This window comes from Eurosta solidaginis, chromosome 5 (assembly GCF_040869045.1).
Source record: "Eurosta solidaginis isolate ZX-2024a chromosome 5, ASM4086904v1, whole genome shotgun sequence".
NCBI classification, from domain to species: Eukaryota; Metazoa; Arthropoda; class Insecta; order Diptera; family Tephritidae; genus Eurosta; species Eurosta solidaginis.
In genome coordinates, this window is record NC_090323.1 from 84,653,914 (window position 1) to 84,678,677 (window position 24,764).

The following is a 24,764-nucleotide window of genomic DNA, read 5'->3' on the forward strand; positions in this document are numbered from 1 at the left end:
TTTAAAAGAGAGTGGTGGTAGTTGTATAGGTGGTCGCCTTTTCGAGATTTCGGCATAAAGGTGGACCAGGGGTGACTCTAGAATGCGTTTGTACAATATGGGTATCAAACGAAAGGTATTAATGAGTATTTTAAAAGGGCGTGGGGCTTAGTTCTATAGGTGGACGCCTTTTCGAGATATCGCCATAAAGGTGGACCAGGGGTGACTATACTATGCGTTTGTACAACATGAGTATCAAACGAAAGGTGTTAATGAGTATTTTAAAAATCAGTGGGCCTTAGTTCTATAGGTGGACGCCTTTTCGAGATATCGCCATAAAGGTGGACCATGGGTGACTCTAGAATGTGTTTATATGATATGGGTATCAAATTAAAGGTATTAATGAGGGTTTTAAAAGGGAGTGGTGGTAGTTGTATAGGTGGTCGCCTTTTCGAGATATCGGCATAAAGGTGGACCAGGGGTGACTCTAGAATTTGTTTGTACGATATGGGTATCAAATGAAAGGTGTTAATGGGTATTTTAAAAGGGTGTGATCCTTAGTTCCATAGGTGGACGCCGTTTCGAGATATCGCCATAAAGGTGGACCATGGGTGACTCTAGAAAGTGTTTGTACGATATGGGTATCAAATTAAAGGTATTAATGAGGGTTTTAAAAGGGAGTGGTGGTAGTTGTATAGGTGGTCGCCTTTTCGAGATATCGGCATAAAGGTGGACCAGGGGTGACTCTAGAAAGTGTTTGTACGATATGGGTATCAAATTAAAGGTATTAATGAGGGTTTTAAAAGGGAGTGGTGGTAGTTGTATAGGTGGGTCGCCTTTTCGAGATATCGGCATAAAGGTGGACCAGGTGTGACTATACTATGCGTTTGTACAACATGAGTATCAAACGAAAGGTGTTAATGAGTATTTTAAAAATCAGTGGGCCTTAGTTCTATAGGTGGACGCCTTTTCGAGATATCGCCATAAAGGTGGACCAGGGGTGACTCTAGAAAGTGTTTGTACGATATGGGTATCAAATTAAAGGTATTAATGAGGGTTTTAAAAGGGAGTGGTGGTAGTTGTATAGGTGGTCGCCTTTTCGAGATATCGGCATAAAGGTGGACCAGGGGTGACTCTAGAATTTGTTTGTACGATATGGGTATCAAATGAAAGGTGTTAATGGGTGTTTTAAAAGGGTGTGATCCTTAGTTCCATAGGTGGACGCCGTTTCGAGATATCGCCATAAAGGTGGACCAGGGGTGACCCTAGAATTTCTTTTTACGATATGGGTATCAAATGAGGGGGTTAATGAGTATTTTGAAGGGAGTGGGCCTTAGTTCTATAGGTGGACGCCTTTTCGAGATATCGCCATAAAGGTGGACCAGGGGTGACTCTAGAATGTGTTTGTACGATATGGGTATCAAATTAAAGGTATTAATGAGGGTTTTAAAAGGGAGTGGTGGTAGTTGTATAGGTGGTCGCCTTTTCGAGATATCGACATAAAGGTGGACCAGAGGTGACTCTAGACTTTGTTTATACGATATGGGTATCAAATAAAAGGTGTTGATGAGTCCTTTTAAAAGGGAGTGGGCCTTAGTTCTATAGGTCGATGCCTTTTTGATATATCGCCATAAATGTGGACCAGGGGTGACTCTAGAATATGTTTGTACGATATGGGTATAAAATTAAAGGTATTAATGAGGCTTTTAAAAGGGAGCGGGTGGTAGTTGTATATGTGAAGGCGTTTTCCAGATATCGACCAAAATGTGGACCAGGGTGACCCAGAACATCATCTGTTGGATACCGCTAATTTATTTATATATATAAAACCACGAACAGTATCCTGCCAATATTTCAAAGCTTTTTATTTCGCCCTGCAGAAAAAAGTTTTCATTTCATTCTACTTAATATGGTAGGTGTCACACTCATTTTACAAAGTTTTTTTCTAAAGTTATTGTAATGTAACAAATTAATAGAAGAATGTTTGGACTTTGGCAGTCTGATCAGTATTTATTTTATTAAAGAAATTCATTACTATTTATACAGAAGTTCTTAACCTATTCATATATACATACTTACATTAATATTTACATACTAAAGGTGCATGACTCAATAGTGAGGAATGCTTGTCAGCAAATTATTGACCTACATATTGTCAATATGATTCCCGCTTGAGCAGTTCGGTATGACGCATTAATGTGTTAGGTGACTTAGTGAAAGCGAATGAACTTATGGTAGTTACCTGGGTCAATGAACGAGCGTTTGTAATGTTAAGCGTGTTTGAAATGGGGTGAATTCCACGCGATACTACATTATATTTTGCGTCAATAAACCAATCCAAATACCATGTTTCATCCCTTTTTTCGTATTTGGTATAGAATTATGGCATTTTTTTCGTTTTTGGTAATTTTCGATATCGAAAAAGTGGGCGTGGTCATAGTCGGATTTCGGCCATTTTTCATACCAATACAAAGTGATTTCAGGTAAGTACGTGAACTGAGTTTAGTAAAGATATATCGATTTTTGCACAAGTTATCGTGTTACGGGCGAGCGGAAGGACAGACGGTCGACTGTGTATACAAACTGGGCGTGGCTTCAACCAATTTCGATAGATATCGTCCCAGAATCTAAGCCCTACCAAATTTCACAAGAATTGGTAAATTTTTGTTCGAAATGAAAAAGGGCGGAGCCACGCCCATTTTGAAATTTTCTTTTATTTTTGTCTTTTGTTGCACGATATCATTAGTGGAGTTGAATGTTGACATAATTTACTTATATACTGTAAAGATATTAAATTTTTTGTTAAAATTTGACTTTAAAAAAAATTTTTTTTTAAGAGTGCGCTTGATTGTTCTCCAATTTTGCTAATTTTTATTAAGCATACATATAGTAATAGGAGCAACGTTCGTGCCAAATTTCATCATATCTTCAATGACTGCCAAATTACAGCTTGCAAAAGTTTAAAATTACCTTCTTTTAAAAGTGGGCGGTGCCACGCCCATTGTCCAAAATTTTACTAATTTTCTATTCTGCGTCATAAGTTCAACTCACCTACCAAATTTCATCGCTTTATTCGTCTTTGGTAATGAATTATCGCACTTTTTCGGTTTATTCAAAATTTCCGATATCGAAAAAGTGGGCGTGGTTATAGTCCGATATTGTTCATTTTAAATAGCGATCTGAGATGAGTACTCAGGAACCTACATACCAAATTTCATCAAGATACCTCAAAATTTACTCAAGTTATCGTGTTAACGGACGGACGGACGGACATGGCTCAATCAAATTTTTTTCGATCCTGATGATTTTGATATATGGAAGTCTATATCTATCTCAATTCCTTTATACCTGTACAACCAACCGTTATCCAATCAAAGTTAATATACTATGTGAGCTCTGCTCAACTGAGTATAATAAGAATATACCCGTGGTAGGTATGCCTGTCGTAAGAGGCGACTAAAATACCAGATGCAGGGGGCTGTGTAGCGCAACATAAATAAACAAAACTTTACATTTAATTTACTGCCTCCATTCATGCTTCCTGCTTCGTTCATTGGCTGATAATGCCGTCATATAAGCGCAGTTTATATTGTTGATGTCTTCTTTAAAATTCATTGCAGTATTTATTTTTTGTTGTATTCGTAGAGCTTCCAGCGTCATTCGTGTTCGTTCTTTCCTCTCAACGTCCAATATTTTCGCGTTTTCGAAGTCCGCTGTGTGTCCATTGATGGTCAAATGTTCGCATAGTGCTGTTGTTGTTTTTCTATTTGCGTCTAGTCTATGTTCGTTTATTCGTACACTTAGCGATCGCTTCGTCGTTCCAATGTATATTTGATTGCAAGTTTCTCCTGCGATACCATTACATTTTATTTCGTATACCACATTATGTTGTTGTTCTTTGTCGATTTTATCTTTTGTATGTGTAAAGATTGTGTTCAAAGTTTGATTTGGTTTATGCGCAAATTTTATATTGTTGTTGCGTGTATTGACGCCTGCATATATTTGCTTTTCTTTTACATTTTTTTGTTCAGTGACGCCAAAAATTTTTGAATATAAAGATATTGCATGCGCGAACTTCGGTGGAAATCAGCGGAGCGTAACAAAATTCTAGTAGGTCACTTTCACCACACCAAAAACTTTAACAAAATTCTTAACATAATTTAAGCACAGAAATACACTGATTGGAGTTTTAGAGAGTAAAAATGTGAATGTAAAAATGTGAATTCTGAACACATTAGCTGAATAAAAAGTGTACAAATAATTATTAAATAACAAATACAGACAGTGGTAGTTTAACAAATTCTGCTGTGGTAAGTTGTGAATGTGACCTACTAGAATTTTGTGAAGCTTGCCTCACACGATTTTTCGTCTGTGCAATGTCTCTATATTATTTCGTTTCTGGTGATGCTTTGCGCACAGTTGGTTTAACTAATTGTTGTTGTTATCCATTCGTCTATTAATGTATTAGGTTAGCCATTCTTATATAAAATATTTTTAATTTTTTTTTTAATATGCGGTCATGAACTCCTGTTCACTTAAATTGTAGATTTTCTTTATAAAGCGGTCGTGTTCTTTTTTTGAATCCATGGGTGATTTGAATGATAGTTTATCATTCTAGATCATGACACGGCTTTAGCATACCAATTAGTTTTTAGGGTTTGGTTCGATTTTATAACTTCGATATCTAGGAAGGGCAACTTGTTGTTTTTCTCTTTTTCTACTGTAAATTTGATTTTGGTATGCTGGTTATTTAGTGTTTTAAGTATTTCTTCCACGTCCTTAGTTTAAATTATAGCGAATATATCATCTACATATTAGTTTATGTATTTGATATATATGTCCTTTAATTTTAGTTGTTATCCCTCAAGCAGAATTCGAGACAGGTTTGAAACTGTTTCTTCGATAATGTTGTGTGCATTTCTAGATTTCTCCACTGTTTCATGATCGTATTTATCGCTAGATGAATCGGTATATTAGTAAAGAGAGATACCACGTCGAAAGATACTAGGATTTCATCTTCGGCAATTGTGATATCTTTTAAGTTGCGCTTCAGTTGAAAAGAGTTTTTTATATTGAGACTATCCGAAATAATATGTTTTAGTGTTTTCCCTATGTATTTTGATAGTTTGAAATATGGCACACTTACTGATGATGATATAGGTGTAAGGTGGATGTTATCTTTGTGTATTTTTGGTAAGCCGTATAGTCTTGGGGCTGTAGCTTAATTTTAATTGTCTTTAATAATCTCTTTGTACGCGTTGAGAGTGAATGTTTGTTAAAGATTTAACTTTATACATATCAGTGGTGGCGCGCCACAGCTCAATTGAGCAAGTTAAAGTTTATATACAGAACGCAAGTGTATTATTTTTTTAAATTAAAACTGGATATTTATGTCTACTCCTGTATGCTTTTTAAAAACTTAGGTCTTCATTCTGTATTGCGAACGATAGCTCAGACGAACGAATCGCCTCTAAACGATTTCGTTTAGCAATGGTATTATCGATCATTTTCGGTCGGCCTTTACGTTTCTTACTTTATGTCAGGGATAACCAAAATTCAAACTGTGGCTGTGTGCGTAAAACTAAAATCATCATATTGGTGGTGGTTTAGTTGTTGATGAAAAATGAATGAGGTAGGACGTATGTACGCATTTTTGTTAACATACAAAAAGTAATTCGTAAATATGCCATATAAATACTACTTTATTGCTTGCGTCTAAGGAAAAATTTAAGCAAAATAAATTGCTAACATGAAACCATTAAAACATTCTGCGCATGAGAGTTTGTTTGCAAAATGTCTTTTCGCAAATGCGCAAATAAACAATATCCTCACCCGATGTTGCTACTCTGCTTGTTCAGCGACAACTAAAAGCGGAGTCATTGTTGCCGTTTGTCGTATCGCTGTAGTCGAAACCCCAACGTAACCCTATACGATACATTGTTATCGATTAATGGTGCCTTATCCTAAAAATTGTGAAAATTTCATGAAAATGAAGAAAACGCAAAAAATTACAAACATATTCCACAAAAAATAAGTCTCCTAGTCATAAGGTATCCAAAACAAGGAATAAAATATACAAAAAGTTATTAAATTCACCAACTCAAATATTTTTAGGTTATGGATATGGCGAAAAACCAAAAACCAATTGGTTGGCTACGATACGGTTACGACCTTAGCGTTACGATATGTCACAAATAATCGATTACATTGATTCCCATAAGGTTGGTCCAATCAGCTGTTATGAGGTTACTGATACGGTTACCGATAACGCAGTAATGTCTGCAGCTTAAAGCCGAATAAAGACGAAAGAGAATAATAATACGTGTGAAGTAGCGCCAATAATTATTCAACTAAATGGTGACGATTGCTTTATGTCAAATACAAAGCAAATGTCAAATTATATGTTGCCATCGTTTAACATAGTGCAAATACACTAGCGATTCGTGTCTGAGGCGAAACGGACGTTCGCTTCGTAATAAAGAATTAGGCCCTTATTTTTTTTTTACTTTGCTTGTTGAAAAATTTTTCTGATTTCCTAGAAATTTTCCTCAATTTAAGGAAATTTTGTTAGGAAGCGATTTCCTGACATAAGTACATAAGTAGTTTTTCTACGCGCAAGATTACTTACTTCATTAAAACTGCCTAGTATGTCCGTCGACCAAATTGTTCGCTCGTTTTTTGAAGTTTCGTCATTTTCATCGTAGCTCAGCGTTATTTACGCACAAAAGATTTTATTTTAAATTACAGCTGCTAACTTGTAAATACATATATATGTATGTAGGTATACATAAATGATTTTGTATTATTCATTGTTACTTTTTATGAATATTTTGCAGTTTTATACAACGGGTGAACCCATACAGAGGTTATTTAACTCCAAAGATTTCATTCTACAATGATCCTGATATGCTTTCAAAAATAACAGAAATTTATATAAATAATTTCAACTTATCTCGAAAGATTCAATCAAGCGACAACTATATGTATGTAATTATCGATCTAAATCGTCTCTTTACCTCAATACGAACACTGAAGGCACGTTTTAGCTCCAATGATGACTCTTACTGTCCCCCCGATATTAATGACCAATTCACAGGATCAATCGACACAAACAGGTTTCCTTCAAACACCAACTTCTTTTGTACTTCAAGATTTGATTTCACTGCTGGAACTATAACTTTTGTGATTAACGAGCTTTTGATTAACATTATTAATACTTCCATTTCACATCCATATGCCATTCGTTTTACAACCGGAAATTTAGTCATGCCTTATACAACATTATTCGAAAACACAACTGGATTGCTGGTTTCACTTCCTTCTAATAGCGGTACTGTAAATATGCTACAAAATGATAACATAAAAATCAGTAGATTTGCTGCTAATTTTTACCGTAATTTCTGTGGAGGAAAATTCAATCTAATGGATGATTATAAAATAGTGTTCCCTCCTGAAAATTTCGTTCATGAAGGGAGTGAAAATCATATTGAGTGTGCGTGGATGCTTACTGGTGCTTCAGAAAGTCGCCATTTTCGAATTATGGGCAACGTTAGCTTATTTAATGATTGCACCAAGGAATACATTAGTATATATTCTGGTCTCACTTCAAGGATTCAACTGGTCACAAAAATTTGTCATAACTCAACAGAACTATTATCTGGCATCGGTTTAAAAAAACCTATAACAATTGTGTTATATCATTCGAGCGAAATCAAGTCCATATCAAGATCGTCGTTTGAAATAAAAGCAGAAACATCAATTTCTTGTGGTAATGAAATAATGGTCCGATCGATCTCCCCGCTTGTATCAGTTAATTCGAAAACTTACAAAAACAATATGGAATGTACTTGGGAATTTAAAACATATCCAGGACTTTATTTGTCTGTAAATTTTGTCGGTCGATTTTTTATAGAAAAATCCGCAAACTGTTCAAAAGATTATTTGGAAGTATATGGTCATGAAAACGAAATTTGGCAACCAAAACAACGTATTTGTGGACGAGATGTCCCTGTCGGCTACAATGCAACTTCTAACCGTATGCTTATACTTTTCCGAACTGACAACACAACAACAGGTGATGGATTCACTTTTAAAATATCATCGGCTTGTACAGCTACATTCAATGTGACTGATGAATTGCAAACATTGCGCACGCCCAATATAGAAAACTTCCGATTCTCTGATTATTACTGCACTTATACATTTTTAACAAACTCGGATAAAGGAATAAATTTGCGCATAAATCTAGCCTCAAAGCGTTTGGTTAGGGGTCCGAACATTTTTACAGCATATAAAAATGACAATGGTAACGAAATAAAAATTGGCGATTACGGTGACTCGGTAGAAATAAGCGAAAAAAATTATTTGCGTATAGTATTCAGTTCTATTTTTGATGTTTTTCAAATAGATTATCAACTGAACTCCTGCGGTGGGAATATTACACGATCTGCAATTATTCGTTCATTATCGGCAACTACCAGTGAAAGTGGTGGCAGCTCTGTGTATGCTGGTAACATGAACTGTGTCTGGAATGTAATGGCACCTATAGATCATTCCGTGCTAATTCGATTTAAATATTTCGATATGGAGAAACACAAAAATTGTATCTTTGATTTCGTAAGCATTTATTCTGGTTCATTCGCAAGAGAAGAAAATGAACTCGTCAAATTGTGTGGTAATTTAACTGAAGATCCTCCATTGATTTCAGTAGACGGAAACCGAGCCCTGATTAGGGCTGTTTCGGATAGTAGTAATACAAGGAAAGGATTTATGGCAGAAGTTTTATTTGTTCGAAATTGTAACGAACGCGTTGCCTTGACCAACGATGAGGCAGTAGTCACACAGCCACTTTTAATGATTCGGAACTATACAGTAAATTATATGGAAGAGCTACACTGTCAAATACGTGTAACTGCTCATGAGAGTTATCGTGTAAAAATTCAAATGCGAAGTCTTGATATTAATAAAAATGAAAATCAATGTAAGAATCCAACATGTGCACATTGTAACTACGTGGAAGTTTTAGAAACTATTGATGAAAGTAGTAAACCTTTATCATTGGGAAAATTTTGCTCGAATAACCAAACTAAAAGAAACTTAATAACATCAGCTGAGCATGCTTTGCTTCAATTTAGTTTTACCGCAGAAGGAAATTATACGATCGAGATTATTTTAGAAATTGAGAAATCCGTTTGTGGTGGAAGAAATGAATTAGAGCTTCGACTCGAAAAGGTAATTTAAATAACTATATATTCAAGTCAGTCTGTTTATCAAGTTATCTGCTTAAAAACTTTTTCTCTCTAAAGTATTTTCTCTCTGTAATACGAATTTCAACCAGAAACTTAACTCGAATCACAATTTTCTTTAATGGAAAAATTAAGTTTTCCTTTTCACACAGGGTCACTTGCTTCATTTAGCGAACATCGGTCAGCAACCACAAAAAAATGTTACGTATTTACAAAACAGTTAAAATGGATAGCAGCCGTTTCCTTTTCAACTATTAATGCAATCAAAACAAAATGCATGCGCATAGATGTTGCACCTAATCAAATATGTGCATATTTTTGAAAAAGCTAAATAAAGGGAAAATAAAATTTTTTATTTGCTCTATTTATTGTAAATTGACAATAAAATCCGACCCATCAAGCAAAACGTACTAGATTTCTGACTACACTGTATTATGTGTGGAAAATTTAAGGTTTGAAGATAAGGGATTTAATGTAGAAAAGTTTACTAATTATTTTATTAAACTTCTGAGTGCAATTGGTATAAAAGAGTAAAAAAGTTAAAACACATAAACAGATAACCCGATAAGCATGCTTACGCCAAGGCACGTGACAAAGGATATTTTTTTAAAAATGTGATCATTTATCTCTTAGGAGCTCATCATTAAATTTCCCTCAGATGACTCAAATTATTTACCAAATACTCATTGTAAATGGCGCATACGGTCACATATTAACTATCAAATATATTTTGAATATTTTCTGGTGCAAACCCCATCTGCCACAACGGGAGAATGCGTTGATTTCCTACGCATAGGATACGAAACGGTAAGCTGCTTATTTTTTCAAATACTTACATACGAGTATATATGGATAACATTATTCACAAAGGCCAACCAGCAGGTTATTCAAAATGTTGTTTTTTACAAATTTTGGTTTGATATATTAAAATATACCTTCATTTATGCCATTTTGTTCTTTGCTTCTCTTATAAAATTTTTTATTTGTAGGTTAAGTCCTGTCTGAACTAAGATATATATAAATACCAATGCTGGAGTTAGAAGTCTTTTCAGTTTTTATCTGCTTAAGTAGCGTTTGCATTTTACGAGTCACTTATGCTTTTTTTACAAAATTTTTAGAAAAAATTTTATGTATGTTCTCATCATTTCGCGATAGTCTAGGGACCGTCGTTTCATTGTCCGGTTAGAGCTGACCGGTAGTTTATTTCATAGAAATATTTCGGTGATCTGTCAAATAAACTATCGGTCTGCGCTAATCGGACATAATCGACCACGAAACGGTTTTTGTGAAACAAGCTGGTAGTCAGGGTTAACCGGCATTTAAAAAAAGTACCAATGCTTGATTCCAGATACTTAGTGCAGTATTATCAAAGCCAAATAATGTGTAGGTAAGTTAATCTACGTGATGTAAAACTAATGGCAGCTTTAGGCATAGGTTTGAAATCGATCAATTTAATAATTTAGCCATAAATATTAAATCTAGCATTTCTCTACGACTTGCAAGGGTAAGAAGATTTATTAGTTTTAACCGATTAGTGTAGGGATGAAGATTATACAAGGAGTCCCATTGAAGATTTCTCAAGGCGAAAAGTAAAAACTGTTTTTGAATTGATTCTAGTCTATCAACATGAACTTGATAACACGGATTCCAAATTATCGATCCATATTCTAATAGCGGCCTCACCAATGCTGTAAAAAGGGGTTTTGTAACGTAAGGATCACTAAACTCTTTTGCTCATCTTTTCACAAATGCTAAAACTTCTCTCGCTTATTGACTGTGGCATTAATATGAGGGTTGAAACTAAGTTTGCAATTCATTGTAACTCCCAAGTCGACAAAAACATCAACGCTTTTCAGAGTTTGGCTATTAATTTTGCAAGAAACTTGGCTGTACGTTCCCACGTGAAAAACAAATAAATTTACATTTTTCTATGTTGAGCGGCATATAATTCGCATTACACTAAGTAACTAAATAATTTAAATCCAACTGAAGTACAGAACGTTCTTCAACCGACGCGTATGACTTAAAAAGGATGCCATCGGTCATGCTAAACCATCCAAAGCAGTGGGCCAGACGGCATAGCCATGCCGATGCTTAAAAGCCTAGGGAAAGAGGGTTTCAAATATTTAGCACATGTCTTCAACCTGTCTCTTTCCACCTTTGTCATACCCGAAAAATGGAAAATGGTCAAGGTGGTCCCGCTACTAAAGCCGGGGAAACCAGCTAACATAGGAGAGTCATATCGTCCGATATCTCTCCTTTCGCCAGTAGCTGAGACGTTTGAAGCCATTTTGCTCCCCTACTTCAAAGCAAATTTGCAGCTAGCCTGCCATCAGCATGGCTTCAGAAAACTCCATAGCACCACCACCGCGCTAAATTCCATCAGCACCCAGATAAATTGCGGTTTAAATCAAAACCCCCACCATAGAACAGTACTCGTAGCGCTAGACCTTTCAAAAGCTTTTCATACGGTCAACCATGGCACGCTACTGCAAAACCTGGAAGGGTCTACCCTTCCCCCATGTCTTTAAATGTGGACCGCAAATTATCTGGGTGGTCGACAGACATCGGTGCAATTTATAAATTAAACACCAAAACCAAGAAGAATTAAACCGGGGGTGCCAAAGGGTGTTGTCCTATCCCCACTTTTATTTAATTTCTATATATCTAAGCTACCTTCGCCACCAGAAGGAGTTACTATCATTTCCTATGCCGATGACTGCACAATAATTGCTATAGGCCCAGGCCCAAAGATCGACGAGCTTTGCAACAGAATAAACGGCTACCTTCCTGATCTCTCCAATTTTTTCGCCTCGCGACACCTTGCATTATCACCGACTAAATACACCGCAACCTTATTTACAACATGGACGTCCCAAGTGTCGACCATTTTGAAAAATCTTGGGTTGACGTTTGATCAGGATCTACATTTTGGTGAGCACGCAGCCGCAATTGTACCGAAAATCCAGAGCCGTAATGAAATCCTCAAATCCCTTGCTGGCAGTACTTGGGGAAAAGACAAAGAAACGCTCATTACCACTTACAAAGCAATTGGCCAGCCGATTGCATGCTACGCGTCCCCTATATGGTCGCCATGCCTAAAAATTACCCACTGGAATAAGTTACATGCCTGCCAAAATACTGCGCTCAAAACAACCAAGGGCTGTGTTCTTATGTCCCCAGAACACCACCTACATAATGAGGCGAGAATACTCCCCATCAGGGAGAGAAATGAGATGCTAACCAAACAGTTCCTGTTGAATACCCAGAAATCTGGGCATCCCAACAGACATCTGATTGATGAGCCAACACCGCCTAGGGACTTAAGGAGTCATCTCCGTAAGCATTTTGAGGAAATACGGCACCTGAGAACTCAGCCATATGAAGCAAAAAAAACACAAGCAGGTCCTTGGTGAACTCCGCAAACAGGCGTCGGACCTTTATGCCAGGATTTGCCCGGTGAATCCAGTACTCAATAAACAGTACCCAGAACTTGCGGAAGGGGAACGCATACTCCCCAGGGAAACGCGAGTCTGTCTGGCTCAACTTCGTTCTGAATACTGTAACAGGTTACATATCCAGAATCAACCCCGGCATACAAAATGTATGCCCCGCTTGCAATGTGCCCCCAAATGACACCAACCATCTCTTTAATTGTAATGTGGAACCAACGCCTCTAACACCCCTTTCATTATGGTCCACCCCTGTTGAAATAGCAAGTTTCCTTGGACTCCCGTTAGAGGATATTGATGACAATTTGTGACAGGTCGCAGCTATTAGGTGGGGCGAAGCATTGCTACAACAACAACAACAGCAACTTAAAAAGTTTTACGTCGTCGGCATGTATTAAAATTATAGAATATTTTATAGTTGTGGAAATGTCTTATTTAAATGTTTTTGCTTGTCCTGCAAAATTTTAATATTTTAAGAGGGGTCTGTTAAGCTTCCTATCTCGTTGTTCCCGTTCTAACGTTAGTTCTTTGTCCGGGCTGGTAGACCGCTCCTGCTGCATATCATCAAATAGGCACGGTCCGCATAACACCCTGGGTTAGGAGGTTGGCAGTTCTTGGTCACCCCTAAACCGCCCAGCCCCATATTCGAGTGGTATGGAGTTCGGCTAAGCACTCACACCAACAACAAAGTGCCTGCTATGTTCAGAGAAACATACTGTTAAAAAAAAGTTATTTTGAGCAAAGTTCTTCGCGCCATAGATGATCTTTCACAACATTTTGTTATATATATGGAAATGTTAGGGCATATATGTTACGAACCGTGTAATTTTTCTTTTTTAATAGGTACGTGTGCAGACTTCTTTGGTTTAATACTGAAGCCAAACTCTGCGCACTTATTTAAACTTTAAACCAAATTTGGTTTCGTACAAACACAAGGTCAATTGAACCTTTATTCAAGTCAAATGAAACTATTTAAAAATTAAATGAAAACTTGTATCAAAACAAATATTTAGAAATGAGATGGCTGAGCGGAATATCACCCTATGTCAGATGCCAATTCGAAAATCCCATATCTTAGAATATTTCTTCAAAAACGTCCTATCTCGGAATATAATTGCAGAACGCACATTCTCAGAATTTCTGTCACAATGTCCCTATCTCATATCAAAATTTTTAAATACTATTAAGCGCTTTTAACTAAAATTCTAAGATAAATGTTCCACTCAGCATTCAATATATTGTGACAAATATTAGTATCACTAAGCGATACTACCATCACTAAGCCGATACTAAGCAGTATGTACATAAACAAATCAATCATCATGTACACACATACATGCAAGGCAACAGATAGATACTCACACATGCATATCATCCTCATTGAAGTAGTACTCACATATTCACACGCATATGGATACAAATTACAAATATACATGTGTATAGCTGGTAAACAAGCATAAAGTTCACGAGAAATGAGTGAACGAGGAAACCGAAGAGTATAAAAACAGCACAAGCTGAAGCATGACTAACCAGTTGGATTTAAGCACGCTATCAGTTGCGAAGTAAAGTTTAACTGTGAAGTACTTTCAAAGTAGTCTAATAAAGACCATTTTGCATTATTGAATATTGGAGTTATTTATTCGACAATTTTGCGATACGAACGTTAGTAAAAGATTTGGAATAAGCGGAATTTCCATAAATTTATTACAATATGAAGCTACACACAGTAGTACAGTACACTTTTAATAGAACAAAAGTTTTTTGGTGTAAAAACATGGCTCAAATCTGCAGATCTCAGCAGCCAAAAACAAAGTTGTATATCAAGTAAAAGAAGTTGCTTCTGATTTGAAAAAAGTTTCAGTTGATTGGAAAAAGTTTTATTTGATTTGAAATAAGTTTCATTTGAAATAAAAAAAAAATTATTTGAAATAAAAACAAAAAAAGTTTCATTTGACATGAAAATGCATATGTATGTAGTACAAAAAAATTTGAGATTTTATAAATAAATTAAAACAATTTTGATTTCCATGTGTTTTTTACTTATTCTCCAGCCGTAGAGAAATTTCGAAATAGGTATGGTTCTCATATTTATATCCAGCCTATTTCTTCTGAACGCTTAAGTTTGAGCACTTTCTAAATTTAAAGCTTAAAATGAATACTCTCTGCGCTTTCTTTCAGCATGCATCAATTCCGTCATAACTATAAAGGCCATCTTGCTCAAAGCAGTCCAACAATCTATTTGTTCGTACATTCGGGGAACTAAAATCCTAATGGAAGGCTCCTCTCCAAAAACTCTGTTTACAGACAGTCTTTCGCCGTGATAACGAGGGCAGTGAAACATTACATGTTCTGCGCTTTCCAATTCGGAGGAACAGCTTGGAAAGAAAGGATCTTCCTCTATCCCACGCTTATGTAGATATTTTTTGAAACCGCCGTGCCCGCTCAATATCTGTGTGAGGTGGTAATTTAGTTCACCGTGTTTTCGTTCGTACCATTCCGCTATATTCCGGATTAGCATGAAGGTATAGTGCCCTTTTCTCGAATCTTCCCACCGTTCTTGCTACCTAACTATTGTTCGTGACCTTGCGCTCTTCTTAGCATCTTCGGATGGCCGGCTGATTCCAATGCCATACAGATCGGCCATTTCACCTGAGAGTATATCTACTGGGATTTTCCTGGATAAAACATGAATCGCGTCGTCGGACACCGTCCGATAAGCACATGCTATTCGTATAACAGTAATATGGTAGGCTCCTAGTACATCTTTTTGTTGGACCATTTTAGATCAGTGACATACTGGTGCTGCATATAACAGAGCTGGTTACGTTGGATAATAGCTGATAGCTTCGCCTGGTTCGCCGATGTTGGGCATTATTCGCGTTAGGGCTCCACTAACTCTAGAAACTTTCTCTCCCACCGCCCCGAAGTGCTCCTTAAAAGTTAGTTTTGAGTCGATGTTTACTCCTAGAAATCTCAAGAAAGGCTTTGAATTTATTTGATAATCTCCTATGGTTACACTAATCTCATCCACAGTCCGCTTTGAGCTCAGCCATTCCTTTATTCTTCCCACGTCGTCATTACATAATGCTTGGAGCAGATCAAGTTTCTTGGCCTCTGCTCTACGACAATATCATCTGCATAGTCGATTTGTAGCACACCGTCATAAATCGCAGTCCATAGCGTTGGACCTAGAACAGATCCCTGAGGAACACCGCCCGTGATGTTGTGCTTTCTTGATCCCTCATCCGTATCAAAAAGGAGTACTCTGTCCATTAAATAGCTACCAATTATTCTGAGCAGGTATGTAGGTATTCCGAAGTTTCGTAGCGCTGTCTTTATCTGCATCCAGTTGGGCTTTATCTTCATCCAGTTCGCGGTGTCGAAAGCATTTCTAATAACTGAAGTAATCAGTGCACAGAGCTTCCTTTTACTTTGGCCTCCGGTTATAGCTCCGCGGGCTATATTGACAACGGTTTGTATTGCATCTATCATGGATCTCTCATCTCATTAGTATCGGGCATGTAGGCTGCTCTGATTTCCACCCTATAACTCTAGTAATCTTGTGTCGCAAAAAAAAGTTTCTGCTATTCTTCTCATTGGTATAGGGCATCCGCGAGCCAGCCTTGCTCTTGCTTATTTGTGTACGGATCATAGAGCACCCCTATGTCAAAGCCTCCTTCAAACATTGTTAGGGATTGGGCCGCTTCGCAGTGTTTAAATTGAGTTGCAACAATCTCATAGGGCAATCTGGATGCTTCCTACCCGTTGTGGGCATCTAAAACTGCCTGCCGAATGTTGTCCCCCACATAACGCATATTTCGGTACGTTGGAGCAGTTCGCGGCCTTATGTCGCCTATAACAGTATCTCCCCTGTTTCATCTCTCTACTTCGAAAATATACCCATCCTACTCTTATTCTTTGCAACTTTAGAACAACTTTAGCATGAAAAGCTTACTAATGCCGATGTACGTATACTTTTTATGGCAGTTAGATCAGGCCATTCTATCCTGCATCACAAATCTCATCGGGCGTAGTAATCTCATCGAGATCTCTGAGCTGTAGTGTGATCATTTGAGACTTTGCTGTGACCTTCGATGACTCCTTTGGGACTGCTTTAATCTCTGCTTGGTACGTGCTTGTTTTTCCCTCTTAAGATCTTCTTAGCTGGGGTCTCTTCTTGAGGGTGACGACCTTCCTTTACCTCCAGCGAGGATTATATGTACAATGCCTTGATTATGGAGGCTAAGCGCTTAATTTCCGCATATATATTATTACGCCCCTTAAAAAATGATACAGATCATCAATTGATCTCCCTAAATTGGTCATCTTATTTTCGATCCCTACTGAGGCCTGAGGATTTTGAAGATCTTCTGCAGCCTTCTTAATGAGGTCACTTAATGAGGGATGCCAGATCAGCGTTAATCGGGAGAATCTCAACCGAACCTGCACCACCAACTTAAAGATGACGAACTTCGAACGTACTCCAAGGCCTGCCAATGTTTTAAAGGGACGGAGACGAACGTCACAATAACCGGAAAGTTGTTTTGACGGGGTGTCAAGCCGTGTACTAAGGTTTCCGAATGTCACACTCGCCAACCCTTAGCAAACATATCCAAATCGTTATTCCAGTATACCTTAATTAAGACCTTACTTAATATACTATCAAATATAAGCTTTCTTAATAATTAAGAATTGAGTTTTTTTCCTTCCTGAATGTGTATCCCTGGTCGCGTAGTTGCCTCTCTATCTTGAGATGTTGGTAGTGGATGCTTAAATTACTCGCTCCGTCACTGGGGGTTCACAGGGTGCATGAGGCCCTTTAAGCCAAACCCTCCTCGCCAGCCGCTCTTGGTCTGAGGCTGCTTATTTGAATATTCGGAGCTAACCTAAATTAATAGGCCGTTCAAACATACATACATTCAAATGAAATATGAGAATGCATTAAACAAATTAAAACCGTGTTTTATAGAGGGTCAAATATTAGCATTTTCTCTAGACTTTGTTTTTTTTATACCCAGCTTTACTTGTGTACAGGGTATTATGTTTTTTTTTATACCCAGCTTTACTTGTGTACAGGGTATTATAACTTTGATTGGATAACGGTTGGTTGTACAGGTATAAAGGAATCCCGGTATCAAAAAAATTTGATTAAGCCATGTCCATCCGTTAACACGATACCCTGAGCAAATATTGGGATATATTCACCAAATTCGGTATACGGGCTTATCTAGACCCACAATAGATTGTTACTGAAAATGAGCGAAATCGGACGCCCACTTTTTCGATATCGAAAATTTAGAAAAATGGAAAAAATGAGATGATTCAAAACACGAATACCGCTAAGCTAACAAATTTGGTAGGTGGATCGGCTTTATGACGCAAAACATAAATGCCAAAAAATTTTGGAATATGGGCATTTAAAAGAAGAAAATGTGGAAATTTAATAAGACGTAAATCAAAAGCCTTTATTTGTTGTAGTCGTTTGTTAGAGACAAGACGTTTATTTCATTGCTCTGTGTTGTGCGCTTAGTTTTTCTGGTATATTGTGGCTGTTTATATACGATTTTGGTCTCATCTGGTAGCTATTGAGCTTGTGCTGCTTTTTGCTGTTGATAAGCACATCGTCAACAAGAAGTTTTAGCGTTTACGCTCAAACTTTGTTTCTGCCGGCTTTATTGTTGTTGTTATGTGAGGCATATTATGAGAGGTATGTCACACACACAAACTTCTGCAGTCAAGAGGCGGTCAAGCAAAGAAAGGCGAAGCAAAGAATTTCCAACGAATAAAGCGGTAACACTTGATGAGAGTGATGCCGTACCATCAATATAAGCAGCACTTCGCGAGCTTGAAGAGAAAATAGAGTGCCAAACTGAAAAACTACAGTCTCTTTTTGAAAGTCTCTCCACAAAAATAACGGACGTCGAGAACACACTCACAAAGAAGATAGACACTGAATAGCTCTAACTGCTGAGCAAATTGCAGCATTAGAGGCCAAACACCAGAGGTATGATTGTGAAATGCAGCAGCTTCGAGCGGACATAGAAAAGATAAAAGAGGAAAAGAAAAAACATTCTCTCGGATTTGACTCTGACGCTGTGGTAATTGGCATACCGTACACGGAAGGCAAGAATTTAAAGAGCATTCTCAATCTCTTGTGTAATTTCGTTGAGTTTCAACCGCCACAGATAAGAGATATATTTCGCACTAAGCCCACCACCAACAATACTAGAAGCGCTGTTATTGTTAAGTTTCACTGCCCGCTTGATCGTAATCGCACACTTAAAGCCTTCAGTGACTATAGAAAGCGAAATAAGTCAACAGTTTCTCTTGCTTATGTGGAACTTGAGGGAAAATTTTCAATTTTTGAAAGCTTGCCAGCGGAGCAACGAAAAATTTTACAAGAAGCCATCAAATTGCGCAGAGAAGGAAAACTGACATCTGTATTTACTCTGAGAGGTGCAGTACATATTAGGGCAGAGAAAGGTGCGTCTGCTGTAAAGGTTGTTGATCAAAACCACTACTAAGTTTTTGTTGATATGATGTGTTCGCTCTCTTTTATTTTATTTTGTTTATTCTTCTTTTGTGTTCTAAGTTTACTTTTAGACTTATGTATGTTTTGTGATATATTATCTTTTGTAAAGGTGGTTCGTTTGTTTACCCTATTCATATGTCACGCGCTTTCTACTGAAGTTGCTTTTGTTTATTTGCCATATGTTAGTTCGTGACAGAGTGACTGACAGCATCGATGATAACACCTTAGCTCTAGTTAACATTTTATGTAAGCAAGTCTTAAAATTGTTCATTTTAACAATTAATTAACAATTAAAATTAAAATTTTAAATTCAACATAAATAATTATAGACTTATTCGAAACGACCGGATTGGTAAAAAAGGTGGGGGTGTAGGGATCTACTGTAAGAACCACATTAATATGAAACACATCTGTGAGTCAAACAATGAAGGTGTGGAATTTCTCTGTGTGGAACTGTCTGATCGCTTGAGTAAAGTACTTTTAGCGTGTGTATAATATAACCCTAATAAGTCGGTTTCTGTAAGCCCGTTCTTTGAAAAGTTGTCTTCATTGCTTGTTGACTATGATAACATAATTATTTGCGGCGACTTTAATATTAACCTTCTTGTGCTTGATTCAGTACGTGGTATGTTTCTGGATGAAGTAGCTAGCTCTGGTCTTTCTATAGTTAACACCGTAGAACCAACTCGGCACGGTAACAATTGTGTTTCTAGCCTTCTTGATTATTTTATTGTTTCTGATCTCTCCCTCGTTTTGCTGTTCGACCAAATATCTTTCATTTCAGATCACGATCTAATTTTCTGCACGCTATATATTCACTTTAATGACCCTTATGTAGAAAGTTGCTTTATGTACAGAGACTATCGCTCGATTGATTTAAATGCATTGTACCTCGAAATGGAAAATACAGACTGGCATAATTGTTGGTACTACCAGGATGTTAACGATAAGCTAGCATTTTTGAATGGCACACTTTTATCAGCTTATGACAAGCACGTTCCAACCCGCTGCAAGAAGTTAAACCCATGTCCATGGTTTAACTTCAGAGTCAAGGAAGCCATGAAGGCTCGTAAAAAAGCGTATAAAACTTGGAAGAGGTACCGTACTCAACCTAATTGGGACTTATTTCGTGCAGCGAGAAACCAATCCACTCTAATAGTTAGGAAAGGAAAACAACGTTATTTTGAGTGTAAACTTGATCCCTCCCTTCCTTCAGGCTTGCTGTGGCGCAATATTAAAAGTCTTCGAATAAAATGCAAGGATACAAAAGAATGTACGTTAAATGCTGATAGTTTGAATGAGGTGTTTCTATCTAGTGCTTCGAATAATAGCTCCACACCGCAGTTTGTTCCATATCCTTCTAGCAAATACTCTGACGTACCTTTCTCAACTATATCGGAGCTCCATGCCGCTAAATTCCTCGATAATATAAAATCTAACGCTGTTGGCAAAGATGGCTTACCTATTAGATTTTTGAAGTTGATTATGCCCTATATCGTTAGCACGCTGACGCACATTATTAATCATTGTATTACGACATCTTGCTTCCCTAATTCGTTGAAAATTGCCTACGTACGTCCCATTGCAAAAAATAGGCGCGCCTGATCTCCGGGTGACTTTCGTTCAATTAGTGTTCTTCCCGTCTTGTCGAAAGTTTTTGAGTCAATAATGGCTGAACAAATTATGTCTCACATTACAGCAAAAAATCTACTTTCCCCTTATCAATCTGCGTTTAGGGCGGGTCATGGTTGTTCAACAGTTATGGTTAAAATTATGGACGACTTGCGTATGGCTTATGGCAAAGGTGAAATATCCCTCCTTTGTTTACTTGACTTCTCTAAAGCGTTCGACTCTGTTGATCATATATTACTTTGCTCTAAGCTTACGTATTATTATGGATTTGGTGGGGCTGCTATTTGTCTAATGAGGAGTTACTTAACGGATAGGTGTCAAAGAGTTAAGATTAGCGAAGTGTCATCAGCGATCAAAACCATAACTTGTGGCGTTCCTCAAGGGTCCATTCTAGGTCCACTACCTTTTAGTGTATTTATAAATGATATATTTTTAGCCTGTCGGCATGTAAGTATGCATGCATATGCTGATGACGTTCAGCTGTACCTATCTGGTCGTTTTGATACTATTAATGCAATAGCGGTAAAGCTGAATGAGGATTTACTAGCTATATCACGATGGTCTTAACGAAATGGCCTTCAACTTAACTCAAGTAAGTCGTATGTCTTACCAGTTTTCAAAAATAAAATAAATCTTACTAGTATTCCTAATATTAATTTAAACAACAACTCTCTTGAAATAGTTGAAAAAACCACCAATTTGGGCTTCATTATTAACACAACTTGTGTAAACCACCTAAGTTCAGCTGTTGGCAAAGTGTATGGTACTCTACGTAACCTGAGGCAGTCAGCACCATTTACTCCAATTCATATTCGAAAGAGGCTTGCCCGTCAAATTATTTTGCCTACCCTAACCTACTCTGAACTAGTATATAGCAAGCTTGGCTCTCAGTCGGCGCATAAAGTTGATATTGCATTTAATGAAATTACGCGTTATGTATATGGAATACGTAGGTTTGACCACATATCTGCATGGAGAACATCGCTACTGGGATGTGACATCGCTGCTTATTTAAAAGCCAGAAACTGTATATTTCTATTTCGTTTAATGTATAGGAAGACTCCAAATTATCTTTATGAAAAACTTATCTTTCCACAATCAGAGCGCTGCCTTAACCTCATGATGCCATATTTTAACCTTAAGAACTCTACTAGAATGTTTTTCATCAATGCTGTTAGAATTTGGAATTCAATACCTGCTGGCATAAAAAGCAAATTGAACGGAAGTAACTTCACGGATGTCCTATATAAATACTTTTTCACAAATTGTACCATTTACATAATGTACTGTGTACTTATTTTTTTGTTACGTGTTTTAATATACTTATTGATTGACTTAATTTAATTTATGGTTAATTTATCGTAAACTATTTTTAACTTATTTCTGGATCTGAGTGTTATTTTTCTGTTGTGCAAAAAGAGATGTAAATCTTACTGTACTAATATTTTAGAAATAAAATTGAATTCAATTGAATTGAATTGAATTAAAGCTATTACATTGAAATTTGACAGAGACACTATCCTTGCCAAATTATATAGAGTGAGTGAAGATAATCCAAATCGGTTGAAGACTACGGCCACTTTTCCTAAAGGTCCAACCTTAACAAAATTTGCAATAAATCTATGGTATTTAACTACATTTGACTAATACTCTTCCTCAGTAGTGATATGGTTGAGATAAGAACAAAACTTTAACAAATTTTTGTTGCTTTTTCAAAATATTTTTAAAGCCACAAATTGAACAAAAGTTTCCCAATCCGAACGAAATTTGGCATAAACATTTTTTTCATAGTTACAACTGTTTGCTGTGAAAATAAGCGAAATCGCCTGAAAGCCACTCCTACTTTTTTATAATAGCTCTGAAAATGTGTCTGTAAAATTCGAAAATCTATATTTCGCTAAAGAAAATATGATTTTTCACGAATATTAAGCCATCAAAACAAAATTCACTTACTTAAATATATTAAATATTTGTTGTTAGTGGGTCGCCCAATTTGGGGTACACACTTTATGTTGTCTCTATAGGACGATTGCTCCCAAGTTTAAAGAGAAATTGTAGTTAGGAATGGTAAGCGTACTAATTTGACGTTAGAGTATATTCGTGCAAAAATTAAGCAAATCGATTGAAAACCACATTCACTTTCACATATCTCCGAAGCAAAATAAGGTATTGAAATTAAAACAGCCTATATTTATGAAATAATAACCCTCCAATATTGTTAGTCTCATCAATACCCATATCGTCACCGTAATTGACAAAGGCGCTAACCAACACATTTTCCAAACTGCTTTTTTCACAGATTTTGGTAGTGATTTGATGAGGGTGATATGTCCAGACCGAATAAAGATAAAAACCCATTCTCGTACATATACATAACAAATTTCATTAAAAAACCTTATGTGCTGACTAAAGAAGGTTTGAGAGAAATGAGTCGGTTAAAAACGTGCTCATTTAAAAAGTAAAACACTTATTGATATTGAACAATATTGAAATGAATTTAGGAACTTCGCTTACAACATGGGGAAAACTCGAATCACAACTACTCCCTCCCTTCTTTCTTAATAGAAACAGAAAATATTTTATTTCGGAAAGCAGTCGAAGTTTTTGTAGGGAAATCTCCATGTCTGAAGGAAAACTGCTTTTTTCTCCGCTCAAGGTCATTAGTGGTAGAGGCTACATTTTTGCTTCTTTTGAACGAAAATGATTTCAGAATAGAACCATATGTGATCCGGCCTATGAAAAGGGGGCTTATGACTAAAAAAAAAAGATTACTACTAAGAAACTGAATAAATGCATTGTTTATCTTTAACAACTGTTTCTCGCAATTTCTTTTTTGAGTCATAAGACACCTTTTCATAGGCCGGATCTCATATATGTATTATTGCGCAGCCTTATAACACCATTAACCACACAACGAAAAGAACAACAGGGTTTCAAGTGCACAGCTGGGTATGTAATATTCGGTTTCTCCCGAGCTTAGACTTTCTTACTTGTTTAATTATAACATTGCAAAAAATTGCGAATTTGGAATTATCATTAATTCCTTCTATTGGTCATAATTGGTCATAACTTCTGAGCGGGTAGATATTGTAACCATTTTTGTTTTTTGTTGTATTTTGTAGAGCTTTATACCTTAAGCAAAATCTTTTAAATTATTAATAGAGCTACTATTTCTATGGCATCAACATTTCCTTAAAAATTAAACATAGTTAATTTTATGCAAACATATTTGATATTTCACTCAAAATACTTGACTTGTGCTTCTGAAAAAATAAATAAAGTGAAAAATTTAAGCGCATACATAACAACGTGCTTCAGTGTCAGCAGCAATGTTGCCATATTAGTTTTTTTTATACTCAGTTGAGCAGAGCTCACAGAGTATATTAAGTTTGATTGGATAACGGTTGGTTGTACATATATAAAGGAATCGAGATAGATATAGACTTCCATATATCAAAATAATCAGGATCGAAAAAAAATTTGATTGAGCCATGTCCGTCCGTCCGTCCGTCCGTTAACACGATAACTTGATTAAACTTTGAGGTATCTTGATGAAATTTGGTATGTAGGTTCCTGAGCACTCATCTCAGATCGCTATTTAAAATGAACGATATCGGACTATAACCACGCCCACTTTTTCGATATCGAAAATTTCGAAAAACCGAAAAAGTGCGATAATTCATTACAAAAGACCGATAAAGCGACGAAACTTGGTAGATAAGTTGAACTTATGACGCAAAATAGAAAATTAGTAAAATTTTGGACAATGGGCGTGGCACCGCCCACTTTTAAAAGAAGGTAATTTAAAATTTTGCAAGCTGTAATTTGGCAGTCGTTGAAGATATCATGATGAAATTTGGCAGGAACGTTACTCTTATTACTATATGTACGCTTAATAAAAATTAGCAAAATCGGAGAAGGACC

At 36.6% G+C, this 24,764-nt stretch overlaps 1 protein-coding gene across 1 annotated transcript in view; it reads left to right on the top strand.

The window, feature by feature from the left end:
- Cubn2 (Cubilin 2) overlaps positions 1–24,764 on the top strand; it is an 864,444-nt gene that overhangs the window by 642,216 nt on the left and 197,464 nt on the right. Inside the window, exons 20-21 of the mRNA XM_067791923.1 lie at positions 6,816–9,210; positions 9,858–10,031. Coding sequence (XP_067648024.1) covers positions 6,816–9,210; positions 9,858–10,031 — 2,569 coding nt within the window. The remainder of the gene's footprint in view (positions 1–6,815; positions 9,211–9,857; positions 10,032–24,764) is intronic.